The sequence below is a fragment of the Chlorocebus sabaeus genome, chromosome X, assembly GCF_047675955.1.
Source record: "Chlorocebus sabaeus isolate Y175 chromosome X, mChlSab1.0.hap1, whole genome shotgun sequence".
In the NCBI taxonomy this organism is placed as follows: domain Eukaryota; kingdom Metazoa; phylum Chordata; class Mammalia; order Primates; family Cercopithecidae; genus Chlorocebus; species Chlorocebus sabaeus.
The window spans coordinates 87,883,394-87,900,511 of record NC_132933.1 but is presented as its reverse complement, the minus strand read 5'-3'; the positions used below and the strand labels follow the sequence as shown (position 1 = coordinate 87,900,511).

General features: G+C 41.7%; 1 protein-coding gene across 5 annotated transcripts in view; it reads right to left on the bottom strand.

Annotated features, from left to right (window-relative positions):
* Window positions 1–257: 257 nt before the first annotated feature.
* Window positions 258–17,118, bottom strand: part of ZC4H2 (zinc finger C4H2-type containing) — a 107,341-nt gene continuing 90,480 nt past the window's right edge. For 4 of the 5 annotated variants that reach the window (XM_007991911.3, XM_007991909.3, XM_073013622.1 and 1 more), the window contains 4 exons: window positions 5,687–5,858; window positions 3,948–4,120; window positions 2,914–3,076; window positions 258–1,772 (listed from right to left, as the gene is read on the bottom strand). In XM_007991911.3, the coding sequence (XP_007990102.1) occupies window positions 1,659–1,772; window positions 2,914–3,076; window positions 3,948–4,120; window positions 5,687–5,842 (606 nt within the window). In that variant the 5' untranslated portion in view covers window positions 5,843–5,858 and the 3' untranslated portion in view covers window positions 258–1,658. The remainder of the gene's footprint in view (window positions 1,773–2,913; window positions 3,077–3,947; window positions 4,121–5,686; window positions 5,859–17,118) is intronic. The other variant, XM_007991912.3, reaches the window with a different exon arrangement.

Here is a 17,118-nt window from a genome sequence, read left to right as displayed (position 1 = left end):
CTTTTAAGTTTTTGGAGGTTCAGTATCTTTTTTTTTTTTTTTTTTTTAAATGGTGATAAGAATACTTAGCTTGTAAGGTGTTTTGGAAATCAAATATAATCATTTATAGAGAGTAACTTGCATAGGGACCTGGCACAGAGTAGGTGCTAAATAAATGGAAATTATTGTGATAATTAGGTAAATTATTGGCCTTGGTGCCTGGCTTTCTCATTTGTAAGGTAGAATGAATAAGAGCAAACAAGAGCTACCCAGAAAGGTAAATGACATTACATCTTTTGTATTATCCAATACACAGTAGATACTCAGAATTTACTCCAATGAATGCATGTTAAAAGGATTTGTACAGACACAACACTCTTACTTTCAAAGAGCAGAGGAACATTTTATATTATGAACACATACACACTGTGGCAATGTAAAACTACTTAAGGAAGGAAAAATATCCCCCTCCCCAGCCAGGGACTGAGACCTAGGGCTAACATTTTTTGTCAGTCAGCCCCCATCCTGATCCCTTATCTTCCAGTAACCTTACCAGGAAACCTGGCTTTGGTGGAAAGGAGAGCTGTGGGGCTTGGGGAGCCTGATGCCTTTTCTTTTGGGAGGAAAGGCCACCTGCGCAATCCATAGGACAGGAGTGGCCAGCAGCTGTCCTGAGCTGAGGCTACAGAAGAAGTCAGATCCAAGAGAGTAAGGGATGAATGGAAGGAAAGTCTCACCCACCTTCATATGTAAAGTGATTGGCATTTACTCTAATCTAAATCTACTCCTCTCCTCCCTGCAATATACCATTGAGCATGTGCCAGAGTAATGGTTCTGAACAAAAGCCAACACAGATGTCAGCCTGGGGACCCTCTCAGCCTAAGGAAGCCCCTACAGCCCAGCCCTCAGCCCTAATGACTTAGGCAGTAGGTTACACAGGAGATGTAGAGTTGGTCTGGCTCACTGATTTCACTGTGGAATCTTCTACTAGAATATGCAAAGACTAGATATTGGGGAAAGGATCACTGATCTTAAGATCCCAAGACACACAGCCTAGTACCTAAGAATTTTAGTATATCTGGGAGACAGAAGTGGAGCAAGCTAAAGAATTACAACAAGGCCTCCCAAATGATTATGAAAAGGAGGGCTTGTCCAGGCTACATTTGGGCCTTAAGGATGAGATGAAGGTAGGAGTAGGGGGATACATGCACCCAGCCTGTTGGAGAATCCAACATGAAGACTATTGTCCCTTCAGAACCTAAGGCAAAAGTACAAGGAGGGGAAATACTGGGTCCTTTACCTGAAATAAGATATGCCCCTCCTCTGCCCCTCAGACCCTACAGCTCCTTAGGCTCCAGGCCTCAGGCACAAGAGATAGAGAACCATATCTGAGCCTTTTGCCCTTCCCTTAGCTCCAAACAAGGGCAGGGGTTGAAATGTGAGTGGGAGAGAAGGGATCATCAGACATACTGTTTAGCACCTGAACCACATCTCTTCCTAAACCGGAAATCCCAAGAGCAGAAACAAATAGGAGCAAAGTGAGAGAGGGGTTGTGCTTCCATTACATTAAATAGGAGACTTCGTGGGGTTGGGCAAGGGTTGTTTCACATCAGGACATCAATGACTCTGGTCAAGGTGAGGGGTTATAATTAGCAAAGCTTCATGTGCTCTCCCTTTCTTTATTCATCCTGCTTCCGTTTCGGCTTTTTGGGGTTCCGGGACCGACTCTTGGCCTTGCATAGAGGGCATATAGGTGCATTCCGGTGAATTTGCTGGTGACATGACAAGCAGGCCTGGTGAGGGACACAGGAAAAAGAAAGTTAGTGGTCAGATTCTTCCAGGCAACAGCTTAGACTTCTGATTCCCCAGGGGTCCAGAAAGCAAAGTGATTTCCCATCAGAAGGGAGCAATAATCAGTAAGTAGACTCAAATATTCTTGGATACCATAGAAGATGGGAAGGAAGGATATAACCCAGTTCAGAGAAGGGTGTTGAGAAAAAGTATACAAAACTAGAAAGTAAGGCAAAATGAGAACTACACATCTATTCATCATTATACTGAAACATTGTCTAACAGGCCCACTTAAAGACTATTTAATTTTCTAGAAAGGGGTCAACAAACATTTTCTGTAAAGGTTAAGATAGCAAATACTTTAGATTTTTTACATCATATGATGTTTGCTGCAACTACTCAATTCTGTTTTACATGAAAGAAGTGATAGACAATAGCTTGCATGCATGCTGTTTGCAATAGCTTGCAAACACAGACATGCATGTGGGCCAATAAAACTTTAACAAAAACAGAGAAAAGATTAGATTTGACCTGTAGGCTGTAGTTTGATGACCCCTGCTCTAGAAGAATGTCTCTTTGTTTGACTATTTACCAATTGATTAGGACCCAGACTCTGTGATGTTACACTAATAAGCTGCAAATGGCTTTTGCCCAGTAGAGATGCAAATTACTTCTGTTTGGAAGAAACAGTAACTATAAAGGTTACAGTTGTATTGCCCTGTAGGATGTAAACCAGTTTTGTATCTAACTTTGCAAATTTGTTTCAGCTTTCCTCTCCTTTCTCGATGATATAGATATCTGTGCCTCAAATGCTGCTGGAACCAGCTTTATAATCCTGCTGGTTCCTTCATTTACGATACATGCTCATTACATATTTGTGTAAGAGTCGTTTCTAACTTTTAGAATTGCACTTCAGCAGGGCCTGAAAATATCCCTGCATTCTAACACCTCTGGGAACATGGGGCAACAAAACCTGTGGGTCCAACACAGCACACCCATGTCACCCCTTCCTCTGTGTCACAAGCAAAGGCTATTAAAAGAAGGCCCAGCATAAACAAGGCCAAAGACCCAGAACTAGCCTTCCACGGCCCTTCCATGGGAGGATACTTTGCTTCCTCCACAACCCTTACCCAGTTCACTTACCTTCATAGGAGGGGGCTGTTGCCTGAAGGTGGCCGTCTGCCTAGTGTCCTGCTTCCTAGCCACTTGGAGCTGTTGGGCGGCAGCGGCTGCAGCGGCCAGGGACTCAGGGATGGGGGGCTCCTGAGGTTCCGTCTGCCATTCTGCTTTCTGCTTCTCAAAGTAACTTTGAAGATGAGAGACACTGGCTAGATCATTCTGAAAGCAACGAGAACCTTGCTCCTCTTAAAGACTCCATGCCATATAACCAAGGGTTGAGCTGTGGCTCATTCTAGAAGGTCCCCAAACCTTCCCAAGCACAAGGCTATTGTCCCTGGGTACAAGGCCCAATCTCTGATGAGAAGGATAATCCTCTTGGTCCTTAGCTCTGATAGACCAAGAAGACCAAGAAATCTTGAGCTAGCAAGGTCCTTTAAGGGTATTCAGTCCTATCTGCTATCTCATGCTGTTTTGAGTATTCCTATTAAGTGTCCTAAGGCCTCTGGTGACATATCTCTAGGAAAAGGAAGCTCACAAACTCCACAGACACCTTGCTCTACCTTTAGGAAATGGTTTCCTCTACCAGGCCAAATTCTGTCTCTCTGCAAGGCAAGCCTAGTTCTTAACTCTGAGCCTGGAGATGAAGTTCCAGGCTAGTCCCTGAAGACCAGGAAAGCTCAGTCTTTTGTGTTTTTAGAGGTTTCTAGATATCCCCTTCTAGACCCTGACTTGGGAAATGATCTCTTAAGAGTCATAGACATAGTCTTGTATTGTTAATATCACACAAAGAATTTAAAAAGCCACTTAGCAGTTGTTCTAATTCATCTAGTAATTCAACCAGTTTAATAATCCTCCTCCTGTTTTAACAAGCTGGCACAGAGACTTGCCCAAGATCACACGATGAGTCAGTCACTGAAAGGCCTGGAACTAAAACTAGGCACTCTGACTTTCAGGCTAGGCTTTGTATATGTATACATGCCCATGTATGTGTAGGTACATAGGTATGTATGTGTGTCGGAGGGAGGGTATGTTGTAGAGACTGGGGGCAGGTAGCTTACTCCAAGGAAAGTTTCTCCTCTTCTTCACACAAATCAGGGAGCCTCTGCAGGCCCAGAGTCATGCGCAGGGCATCCACATGTTCTTTCAGTGGCTTATACTCATCATGCAGCCTCCTTGTAGACTCTAGCAGCTTGTTTAGGTCATTCTCAGATTGTTTGATAGTGTTTTCCATCTGGAACATAGAGTGGGACAGGCAAAGAGAAAAGATCCTAAGGTTCTCAGAGAGGCTCTATAGCTGAGTGAATAATAGAACAAGTTCCAGAGTTTGTTCAGTCTATATTCAAGTCCTTGATCTCCCATGTCCTCTCTATGTAACTCTGGTCAAGCCTCAGTTTCTTCATCTGTATAATGGTGATAATCTAGTGCTTAACTCATGCAATCTTGGTGAAGATTTAATGATATAATTCATATAAAGCACTCAGTAAAGGGGCTACATTTAGTATTTACTACTAAATAAATGGTATTCTTCAAATATAGTATTTTAGAGTTGGAATGTCCTTCAGAGCTCATTTAGTCCACTTTACTCCCATTTTATAGAAAACTGAGGCTCAAAGAGAAAAAATGGACTTTCCTGGGGAAATACTTCTTACTGGCAAATGCTGCATAAAGACTTAGGGCTTCCACCTCCCAGGCCAGCAGTCTTTCTCCTAGATCAGTGATTCTCAAAATGTGGCCAAGGGATCAGAAGCATCAGCATCACCTGGGGACTCAGAAATGCATATTCTTAGGCTCCACCTAAGACATACAAAGTTAGAAAATCGGGGTTGGAGTCTAACAATATGTGTCTTAGGCTCTCAAAGTGACTTTGATGCATGCTTAAGTTTGAGATCCACTGGCCTATATACTTAGCCCTTCTGGCAAATATCTTCCTCATTTAACTGGCCCTGCATCATTGGTTAGCTGGCAGCCAAACTGTCAATACTTTATGAGATCTAGAATTCTGTGATCTCTAACACAGAAAATCCCAGTTGCTTACTGTCCAAACTTCATTCATAATTCGTTTATGATCCTAGATCTGACAACATCAGAAAATGAGTATTGCCACAGAAATGAGTTTCCAAGAAATATAAACTTAGTTCCTTTGAAAGTAAATTTTAAAAATATATTCCTCATTGTTATAGGCGATAAGGGTTTGAAAAGACCTTACTGGTCAGCACTGCCAACCTCCTTCCTTGTGAAGGAATCATCAGTACAGCAGCTCATACAGGTGTCCATTAAGATGCTGCTTGAATAACTCCAAAAGAGGGGAGCTTACCACCTTAGCAGACAGTTCATATTCCATGTTCCAACAGTTTCCAAAGGAGATACCAATGAGGAAGCCCCACTTTGGTAGCAAGTAGAAATGATTTGTTTGGTCTGATTGAAAGCTTGGAGTGCTTTAAACTACATTCCAGAGGCAGCTGCCTGCTCTGCTTTTCCCCAAGACCAGCTCTCAACTCCCAGAATCTCAGAATGAGAGCACATCAAATCAGTACATTTAGAGGGTACTGAGTCCCTCTTATAGTGCAGAGAGGGAAAATGAGGCCCAGAGAAAAGGGACTTGTCCAGTGATATATAGTCAGTTAGTGACAGAGCCAGGGCTGGACCTTAGAACTACTGAATTCTTCCACTCCACCACAGCCTGCACTGATACCTGCTCCCCGAGTTTGGCCAATGTCACATCTCAAGGAGAGGTCCTATCATTCACCACTACCACTTTCTCAAGGGCTTTAGAGATAGGCTCCAGGCAGCCACGTACCACATTAATGTCAGCATGGATCAGTCGGAGTTCCTCCACATGGGCCATCTTCTCCTGTAGCAGAAGGTCCATCTCCTGCTTGTATTCCTTCAGGTGCCTTTCCTCTGACTCAAGTGCCTCAAACTCAGCCTTCAAACGAGCCTTGATCTTCTCCATCTGCAGGGTCTTGTTCCTGCAATTTGCAAAAAGCAGGAAACAGGTCAGCAAAAGAAGGGAGAAAACAGAAATGGAGCCAGCATTTTCTTTCTAAGCCAGCTTTCCAACCTTCCCCCTCTCCAGGCAGAGCCAACCTGAGGCCATCTCAAAAAAGAAGGCCAGGTGTAGTGGCTCATGCCAGCAATCTCAGCAATTTGGGAGACAGAGGCAGGAGGATCACTTGAGCCCAGGAGTTTGAAATCAGCGTGGGCAACATAGTGAGACCTTATATCTACAAAAAGAAAGAAGAAAGAAAGAAAGAAAAGAAAAAGAAAGAAAGAAAGAGAGAGAGAGAGAGAGAGAAAGAAAGAAAGAAAGAAAGAAGGAAAGAAAGAAAGAAAGAAAGAAAAAGAAAGAAAGAAAGAAAGAAAGAAAAAAAAAGAAAAGAAAAGAAAGAAAGAAAGAAAGAGCCATGCATGGTGGTACATGCCAGTAGTCTCAGCTACTCAGGAGGAAAAGGCAGGAGGATTGCTTAAGCTATGATTGCACTACTCCACTCCAGCCTAGGTGACAGAGCAAGACCTTGTCTCAAGAAAAAGTTAGATGTTTTTCTCTAAGATAAAAGCTCAGTGGGTCTCGAATGGTGTTAATTTTGTTCCCTTATGGGGCATTTGCAAATATGGAGGGTGTTTTGGCTGTTAGATTGACTCAAGGAAATGTGTCACTGGCATTTAGTGGACATGGGCCAGAGATACTAAATAGCCTCTCAATGCACAGGAAAGTTCTAAACGCAAAGAACTCCCACCCAAGAAACCAAAAATGACCCCTTGAGAAACTCTAAGGAAGCACTGCCTAATAAACTTACTACAGTGATGGAAATGTTTTGTATCTGTGCTGTCCAGTATAATAGCCACTAGGCACATGTGGCTACTGAGCACTTGTAATGTGGCCAGTGCTACTGAGGAACTGAATTTTGAATTTTATTTAATTTTATTTAATCAAACTTAAAATTTAAACAGCCACATGTGGCTAATGGCTGTCATATTAAACAGCACAACTCTAGAGGGTGTGTTTATCAGTTCCAGAAAAAGAAGGGGACAGGGTACTGTGGGTAATTTCTTTCTTAGAAAAACAAAAACCTGGTTTTGGTCATTAAATCCCAATTGTATACCCTCTGGGTCAGGAATCCTATACTTGGGAATATATTTTAAGGAGGTAATTCAAGGAAGCAAAAAGTTAATACACAGATATGTACTTTCTGGGCTTTCAGCAAAATTAGGATATTTGACAGCCACTGAAGACTTGTGACATAGACAATGTTGGAGATAAGATACTCACTAAAAAAGTGTACACACTAAGATTACAATTTCAAAATTTACATGCATGTGACTAAATAAGAAGGTCTGAAAGAAACACAGTCTCAAGGGCCTTTAATAAGAGCATTTGAAGCCTGCCTCTGGGAAAGGGCTACAAAGTTTTGAAAGGGGTCCACTCTAAGGCATGTTGTTGTCTTCCCACTGCCTCCCTACCATGCTTCTCAGGATCTGCCTAGCCATTATCACCTTACTTAGATTTCGAGTATCCTTTCTTCTCCCTCAGTAGCTGATCTTCCCCTCTGCCCCAGTCTATCCTACGGGTGATCCAACTCTACACACTGGACTCTGGCTTCTGACATCAGCCTGCTTGTCTTCAGTCTCTCTTTTTTCAGCATTGCCTGTGCCTCTTGCCTAACGAAGTAGTCTTCAATGGCACAGAACTACAGAAAGAACTGTTAGGTGGGTAGGATGGTGGGAGAAGTTTCTCTTTCTATACTAAGACAACATCTTTTCAAGTTATTGTATTTTTTTTAACCTTAGAAATGGGTTAAAAGGTGGGTGTTACCCCATTTGTAGAGAAGGGAATTGAGTGAGGTTCAGGGTGGTAACTTGCCTAGTACCACAGAGCTAGTAAATTGGATGTTGGGATTTGAACCCAGGGCTCTTTAACACCGAAGGCTACATACCATCCACTACTCTATATTGCCTTTGAACAGGGTTACCAGGCTGAAGGGCATAAAAACATCAAAGGTTCTTATTATAGCTCATCAACTGTCTTGCAGAGGGATAATACTGATTTGTATTGGTTAACTCCTTATTTACTTATATCCCCATCTATCTAGACTTGTATTCTCCTCCTTTTCTAGGTTACATGAAGATAAATCTGAGCTTTGCCTACCCCCATAACCATTTTACAGATGGGAAAACTAAGATTCAGAGTAGTATAGTGTCTCACCCTAAGTATCACACAACCAGTTAGGGCAGTGCTGGGCCAAGAACCTATTTCTGCAGACAGAGTCATATCATAAAAGAAGCATGCACTTTAGACTCAGACTTCGATTATAAATCCTGGTTCTGCCTCTGATTAACTATTTGCTTTTGGACAATAATAACAACTGTATTTTAACCATATTTATTGAGCACTTATTATGTATTAATTATAGAGGGTTTCAATATATAATCACTCAATATTTATCGAATACTTATCATGTGCAGGCATTGTACTAGGTACTAGGGTACTAGGGACAGAGCAGAGAACAGGGCAGTATATAGACAGCAAGTTTCATCTAATGAAGAAAATTGATTCTGAACACAAGGTTGCATGTAAACTTATATTAGTGGTAGGGAGGAGATGCAGAATGTGATAGAAGGACACAACAAAGGGACCTAACATAGTCTGAGGGACACTATAGAGTAAAGGGGACAATCAGGGGAGGCTACCCTGAGAACTGAGGATGTGAAATCTAAGCTGAGACCTGAAGAATGAATAGCAGTTAGCTGGTGAGTGCAGGTGGGCACACAGGAGAACAGTCCAGACAAAAAGAATAGCATGAGTAATGGCCCCACAGAAGAAGAATATGGCACATTAAAGGAACTGAGTAAAGAGCAGTGTGGCTGAAGCACCTACTGCAAGAGGGCCTAGATAAAACTAGGGAGGTTGACGGGGCCTAAAACACAGCTTGGAGACTGGGACGAGTTGGGACTTTTATCCTCAGAGGAAGGGGGGATTTTAGAATTTTAAGTATCAGGAGAGCGACATCTGATCATCTCACTTCACTTCCCTCAGCCTTGGCTTCCTCATCAGCAACACAGGAATAATAATGGCACCTACTTTACACATTATGTGGTGAGGATTAAATGAGCTAAGACATGTAAAGTCACCAAGCAGAGTATGTGGCACATGGTGGGCAGTCAACAAATGATAGGGTCCTTCTTTCTCCAGTCTGTCCAACTCTTCCACCATGGATATCTCCTTCACCATAGTGGTTTCCACTACAGCAAATAGGGTTTGTGTGTGTGCACATGCATGAGTGGCCAGGTATATTGCTGGTTACTGAGATTAAAATAATAATAATTAGTGGGGGAATGGGAAGGGAACAAGGGTTGAAAAATTACCTATTGGGTACAATGTTCACTATTTGGGTGATGGGTACACTAGAAGCCCAAACCTCAATATTATGCAATATATTCATATAACAAATGTACACATGTAGCCCCTGAATCTAAAATTTAAACAAATATTAGCTAAAGTCACATAATAATGTCAACATAAATAACAGCATTTTATGAAGCTGACCCAAGCCTTCCCAATTTGTAATTAATTCGATTAAGATGAAAGTAACTACCACTAACTGAAACCAGGGGTAAGAAGGTCTCTGCCCTTGTCATTTAATAGAAATCAGCATAGTGCAGCTAGCCCTGCTTGGATGAGTCTCTTTTATCTAATCCTCCTTCCTCCCTCCATGCCTACTTCTGTTTACAGAAACCCATGTTGTTGGGCAAGAGACATGAATGCCAAAGTAAACCAAAGATTTTTCACCTCATATGTCCAGGGTCACAGTTAAGTGCTGACTTGGCATGGAAAATCAAAGGCACAAAGCTTTCCTCAAAGCACCAGTGGCATTTCCTCTCTTTGGGGTGGAGGGCTGCCACCAGCAAGATGGCAGCTAAATCCTTTGGGTACAAGGTACATAGCTACAATATCTGCCTCCATCCAAGGTGTTTGGGAGCCTTTGTCTATTGCCCATTGTGGCAAGAAATACCAAGGACCAAGACCCTGACTGAAGGGCAGAAAGGCCAAAACTCCTTGTTAGGGGAGGGAAATGCATTTACAAAGACAGGTTTCAGAAAGAGCCTCTATTTACTATTTGTAAAGTCAGTTTCTCTGAGGGAAGCCTGGCCCATGCTTTAGCGGAGGGACAGCAATGTCACTGCAGGCTTTGATGGTGCCACTAATATCTTTCAGTAGTGGTGCATCAAGTACAAGGCAGTAACAACACTCTACCCTGGGGTGAAGACAATAAGGGGGTGTGCTGTGTGTAGAAAATTAAAATACAAAAATGAAACCAACTAAAGTTGGTCTACTCTTTATTATCAACATGCAATGGCAATCTCAGACAATGTTTATTAAAGGACATCTAGACTGACTCTAATTTTTGGTAATTATGAATAAAGCCACTATGAATATCCATGTGCAAGTTTTAGGGTAACCATAAGTTTTCATCCAAGAGTACAATTGCTGGGTTATATGATAATTGCACATTTAGCTTTTCAATAAACTGCCCAACTGTTCCAGAGTGTATCATTTCACATGCCCACCAGCAAAATATGAGTGATCCAGTCCCTCCACCTGGCCAACTATTTTATTTTAACTATCATAATAAATATGTAGTGATACTTCAAAGTGATCTTAATTTGCATTTCCCTAATGCCTACTGATGTTGAACACCTTTCCACATACTTATTTGCCATCTGTATATCCTTTTGTATGAAATGTCTGCTCATGTCTTTGGCTCATTTTCTAACTGGATCACCATTGACCCTTGAACAACATGTGTTTGTACTGCACAGATGCACTTGTACATGGATTTTTTTCAGCAAAATATGGATCAAAAATACAGTATTTGCAGGATGCAATACCTGCATATATGGAGGGCTGGCTTTTTGTATACTCAGGGCTGACTATAAGATTGAGTATGGATATGTGAGAATTTTGGTACAGGTAGAGGCCTAGGACAAATCCCCTATATACACTGAGGGACAACTGTATTTGTTTTCTCACTGTTGAGTTTTAATACTTCTTTATATATTCTAGATTTGAGTACTTCGGCAGACATGTGGCTTGAAAATATTTTCTCCCACTCAGTAGCTTGCCTTTTTGTCACCTTGAAAGGGTCTTTGGAAGAGTATTTAAAAATTTTTTTTAAAGTCCAATTTACCAAATTTTTCTTTCTTTTTTTTATTATTATACTTTAAGTCCTGGGATACATGTGCAGAATGTGCAGGTTTGTTACATAGGTATACACATGCCATGGTGGTTTGCTGCAACCATCAACCCGTCATCTACATTAGGTATTTCTCCTAATGCTATCCCTACCGTAGTCCCCCACCCCCCGACAGGCCCTGGTGTGTGATGTTCCCCTCCCTGTGTCCATGTGTTCTCCTTGTTCAATTCCCACTTATGGGTGAGAACATGTAGTGTTTAGTCTTCTGTTCCTGTGTTAGTTTGCTGAGAATGTTGGTTTCCAGCTTCATCCATGTCCCTGCAAAGGATAAACTCATCCATTTTTATGACTGCATAGTATTCCATGGTGTATAAGGCCTGCTGTTCAGATTCTTTTGTTCCACAGAACAAAAGAATGTTGTTGTGGTGCTCTCTCCCTTCCCCTAGGACTCTTTTGTTGTGGTGCTCTCTCCCTTCCCCTAGGACTGTGGCTTCCTGAGAAACAGATTGCAGTGATTGGAAGATTCTCCTTAAACATTTGGAATATTCTCCAAAATTTTTTAATATTTTTACTCCATTGTAACATCTGGGCCTGAAGATTCAATTTTTGGAAATTGTTAAATTACACATTCAATTTCCTAAATAGTGACATAGGGTTATTCTAATTCTCTAATATATTGTGGGTGGACTGTGGTAGTGTTTGGATGAACTGGTCTATTTCATGTACTTTGTCCAATTTACACGTACACAGTTGCTCATAGTTGTTATTCTTTTGATGCCTGTGGGGTCTGTAGAAATATCCTCTACTTCATTCCTGACATCAGAAAATTTGTGTCTTGATTGCTGGCAAAATGGCCAAATAGGAACAGCTCCGTCTGTAGCTCGCAGTGAGATCAAAACAGAAAGTGGGTGATTTCTGCATTTCCAACTGAGGTACACAATTCGTCTCATTGGGACTGGTTGGAGAGTGGGTGCAGACCAAGAAGGGCGAGTCAAAGCAAGGTGGGGCATTGCCTCAACCGGGAAGTGAAAGGCTTCCGGGAACTCCCAGTCAAAGGAAGCCATTAGGGACTGCATTGTGCACTATAGCTCAAATAATGTGCTTTTCCCACAGTCTTCACAATCCGCAGATCGGGAGATCCCCTTCCGTGCCTACACCACCAGGGCCCTGGGTTTCCAGCACAAAACTTGGTGGCCATTTGGGCAGACACCGAACTAGCTGCAGAGTTGTTTTTTTTTTTTTTTTTTTTCCCCATACCCTAAACACCAGCAAGAAAAAGACATTCACTCCCCTGGAGAGGGGCTGAAGCCAGGGAGCCAAGTAGTCTTGCTCAGTGGGTCCCAACCCCATGGAGCCCAGCAAACTAAGGTCCACTGGCTTGAAATTCTCTCTGCCAGCACAGCAGCAGTCTGATACGGACTTGGGACACTCCACCTTGGTGGGGGGAGGGGCATCCGCCACTGCTGAGGCTTGAGTAGGCGGTTTTCCCCTCAAAGTATTAAAAAGCCTCAGGGAAGTTCGAACAAGGCAGAACCCATGGCAGCTCAGCAAGTTTGCTGTGACTAGACTGCCAGATTTCTCCTCTCTGGGCAGCGCATCTCTGAAAAAAAGGCGGAAGCCCCAGTCAGGGACTTATAGATAAAACCCCATCTCCCTGGGACAGGGCACCAGTGGGAAGGGACAGCGGTGGGCACAGCTTCAGTAGACTTAAAAGTCCCTATGTGACAGCTCTGAAGAGAGCAGTGGACCTCCTAGCATAGTGTTCGAGCCCTGCTAAGGGACAGACGGCCTTCTCAAGTGAGTCCCTGACCCCCGTGTTTCCTGAGTGGGAGATACCTCTCAGTAGGGACTGACAGACACCTCATACAGGAGAGCTCTGCCTGGCATCTGGCAGGTGCCCCTCCAGGAGAAAACTTCCAGAGGAAAGAACAGGCAGCAATCTTTGCTGTTTTGCAGCTTCCGCTGGTGATACCCAGGCAAACAGGGTCTGGAGTGGACCTCCAGCAAATTCCAGCAGACCTGCAGCAGAGGGGCCTGACTGTTAGAAGGAAAACTGACAAACATAAAGGAAGAGCACATCCACTCAGAGACCCCATTCTAAGGTCACTAACATAAAGACCAAAGGTAAATAAATCTACAAAGATGGGGAGGAACCAGCACAAAAAGGCTGAAAACCAGAATGCTTCTTCTCTAAAGGATCACAACTCCTCACCAGTGAGGGAGCAAAACCAGATGGAGAATGAGTTTGATGAACAGACAGAATTAGGCCGCAGAAGGTGGGTAATAACAAACTCCTCTGAGCTAAAGAAGTATGTTCTAACACAATGCAAGGAAGCTAAGAACATTGAAAAAGGTTAGAGGAATTGCTAACTAGAATAACCAGTTTAGAGAAGAACACAAATGACCTGATGGAGATGAAAACCATAGCACAAGAACTTCGTGAAGTACACACAAGAATCAATAGCTGAATCGATCAAGCAGAAGAAAGGACATCAGAGATTGAAGATCAAATTAATGAAATAAAGCATGAAGACAAGATTAGAGAAAAAAGAATAAAGAGGAACGAACAAACCCTCCAAGAAATATGGGACTATGTGAAAATACCAAACCTACATTTCATTGGTGTACCTGAAAGTGATGGGTAGAATGGAACCAAGAGGGGAAACACTCTTCAGGACATTATCCAGGAGAACTTCACCAACCTAGCAAGACAGGCCAACATTCAAATTCAGGAAATACAGAGAACACCTCAAAGATAACTCCTTGAGAAGAGTAACCCCGAGACACATAATCATCAGATTCACCAAGGTTGAAACAAAGGAAAAAAATGTTAAGGGCAGCCAGAGAGAAAGGCCGGGTTACCCAAAAGGGAAGCCCATCAGACTAACAGCAGATCTCTGCAGAAACCCTAGAAGCCAGAAGAGAGTGGGGGGCCAATATTCAACATTTTTAAAGAAAATAATTTAAAACCCAGAATTTCATATCCAGCTAAACTAAGCTTCTTAAGTGAAGGAGAAAAAAAAAATCCTTTACAGACAAGCAAATGCTGAGAGATTCTGTCACCACCAGGCCTGCCTTACAAGAGCTCCTGAAGGAAGCACTAAACGTGGAAAGAAACAACAGGTACCAGCCACTGCAAAAACAACAAACTGTAAAGACCATCGACACAATGAAGAAACTGCAACAAATGGGAAAAATAACCAGTTAGCATCAAATTGACAGAATCATATTCACACATAACAATATTAACCTTAAATGTAAACGAGGTAGATGCCCCAGTTGAAAGACACAGACTGGCAAAATGGATAGAGTCAAGATCCATCAGTGTGCTGTATTCAGGGGACCCATCTCACATGCAAAGACACACATAGGCTCAAAATAAAGGGACAGAGGAATATTTACCAAGAAAATGGAAAGAAAAAAAAAGCAGGGGTTGTAATCCTAATCTCTGATAAAGCAGACTTGAAACCAATCTTTGTTGGTTGTGTTTGTTGGTCAAAAGAGACAAAGAAGGGCATTACATAATGGTAAAGGGATCAATGCAACAAGACGAGCTAACTATTCTAAATATATATGCACCCAATACAGGAACACCCAGATTCATAAAGCAAGTTCTTAGAGACCTGTAAAGAAACACAGACTCTCCCACACAATAATAGTGGGAGACTTTAACACCCCACTGTCAATATTAGACAGATCAATTAAACAGAGAATTAACAAGGATATTCAGGACTTGAACTCAGCTCTAGACCAAGCAGACCTAATAGATATCTACAGAACTCTCCACTTCAAATCAAAAGAATATATATTCTTTTCAGCATCTCACTGAACTTATTCTAAAATTTACCACATAATTAGAAATAAAATACTCCTCAGCAAATGCAAAACAATGAAAATCATAACAGTCTCTCAGAACACAGTGCAATTAAATTAGAACTTAGGATTAAGAAATTCACTCAAAACCACACAACTACATGGAAACTGAACAATCTGCTCCTGAATGACTACTAGGTAAATAATGAAATGAAGGCAGAAATAAAGATGTTCTTTGAAACCAATGAGAACAAAGACACAATGTACCAGAATCTCTGGGACACAATTAAAGCAGTGTGTAGAGGGGCATTTATAGCACTAAATGCCCACAAGAGAAAGCAGAAAAGATCTAAAATCGACACCCTAACATCACAATGAAAGGAACTAGAGAAGCAAGAGCAAACAAATTCAAAAGCTAGCAGAAGACAAGAATTACCTAAGATCAGAGCAGAACTGAAGGAGCTAGAGACATGAAAAGCTCTTCAAAAACTCAATGAATTCAGGAGCTGATTTTTGAAAAAAATCATCAAAATAGATAGACTGCTAGCCAGACTAAAGAAGAAGAAAAAACAGAAGAATTAAATAGACACAATAAAAAAATGACATAGGGCATATCACTACTGATCCCACAGAAATACACACTACCATCATAGAATACTATGAACACCTCTACGCAAATAAACTAGAAAATCTAGAAGAAATGGATAAATTCCTGGACACATAACACCCCCCCTCCCAAGTCTAAACTAGGAAGAAGTCGAATCCCTGAATAGACCAATAACAAGTTCTGAAATTGAGGCAGTAATCAATAGACTACCAACCAAAAAATGTCCAGGACCAGAAGGATTCACAGCCGAATTCTACCAGAGGTACAAAGAGCAGCTGATACCATTCCTTCTGAAACTATTCCAAACAATAGAAAAAGAGGGAATACCCTAACTCATTTTATGAGGTCAGCACCATCCAGGTACCAAAACCTGGCAGAGACACAACAAAAAAGGGAAATTTCAGGCCAATATTCCTGATGAACATCAATGTGAAAATCCTCAATAAAATACTAGCAAACTGAACCCAGCAGCACATTAAAAAGGTTATCCACCACGATCAAGTCGGCTTCATACCTGGGATGCAAGGTTAGTTCAACATATTCAAATCAATAGTTGCAATCCATCACATAAATAGAACCAATGACAAAAATCACGTGATTATCTCACTAGATGCAGGAAAGGCCTTTGACATAATTCAACACCCCTTTATGCTAAAAACTCTCAATAAACTAGGTATCAATGAAATGTATCTCAAAATAATAAGAGCTATTTATGACAAACCCACAGCAAATATCATAATTAATGGGCAACAGCTGGAAGTATTCACTTTGAAAACTAGCACAAGACATGGATGCTCTCTCTCACCATTTCTATTCAACATAGTATTGGAACTTCTGGCTAGGGCAATCAGGCAAGTGAAAGAAATAAAGTGTATTCAAATAGGAAGAGAGGAAGTCAAATTGTCTCTGTTTGCAGATGACATGATCGTGTATTTACAAAACCCCATTGTCTCAGCTCAAAATCTCCTTAAGCTCATAAGCAACTTCAGCAAAGTCTCAGGATACAAAATCAATGTGCAAAAATCACAAGCATTCCTATACACCAATGATAGACACACAGAGAGCCAAATTATGAGTAAACTCCCATTCACCATTACTACTAAGAGAATAAAATACCTAGGAATACAACTTTCAAGGGATGTGAAGGATGTCTTCAAGGAGAACTACAAACCACTGCTAAAAGAAGTACTATCACAAGAACAGAAAACCAAACACCGCATGTTCTCACTCATAGGTGGGAACTGAACAATGAGATCACTTGGACTCGGGAAGGGGAACATCACACACCGGGGCCTATCATGGGGAGGGGGGAGGGGGGAGGGATTGCATTGGGAGTTATACCTCATGTAAATGACGAGTTGATGGGTGCAGCATCCCAACATGGCACAAGTATACATATGTAACAAACCTGCACGTTGTGCACATGTACCCTACAACTTAAAGTATAATAATAATAAATAAATTAAAAAAAAAAAGAAGTAAGAGAGGACACAAACAAATGGAAAAACATTCCATGCTTATGGATAGGAAGACTCAGTATCATACAAATTGCCATCCTGCCCAAAGTAATTTATAGATTCAATGCTATCCCCATCAAGCTACCATTGACTTTATTCA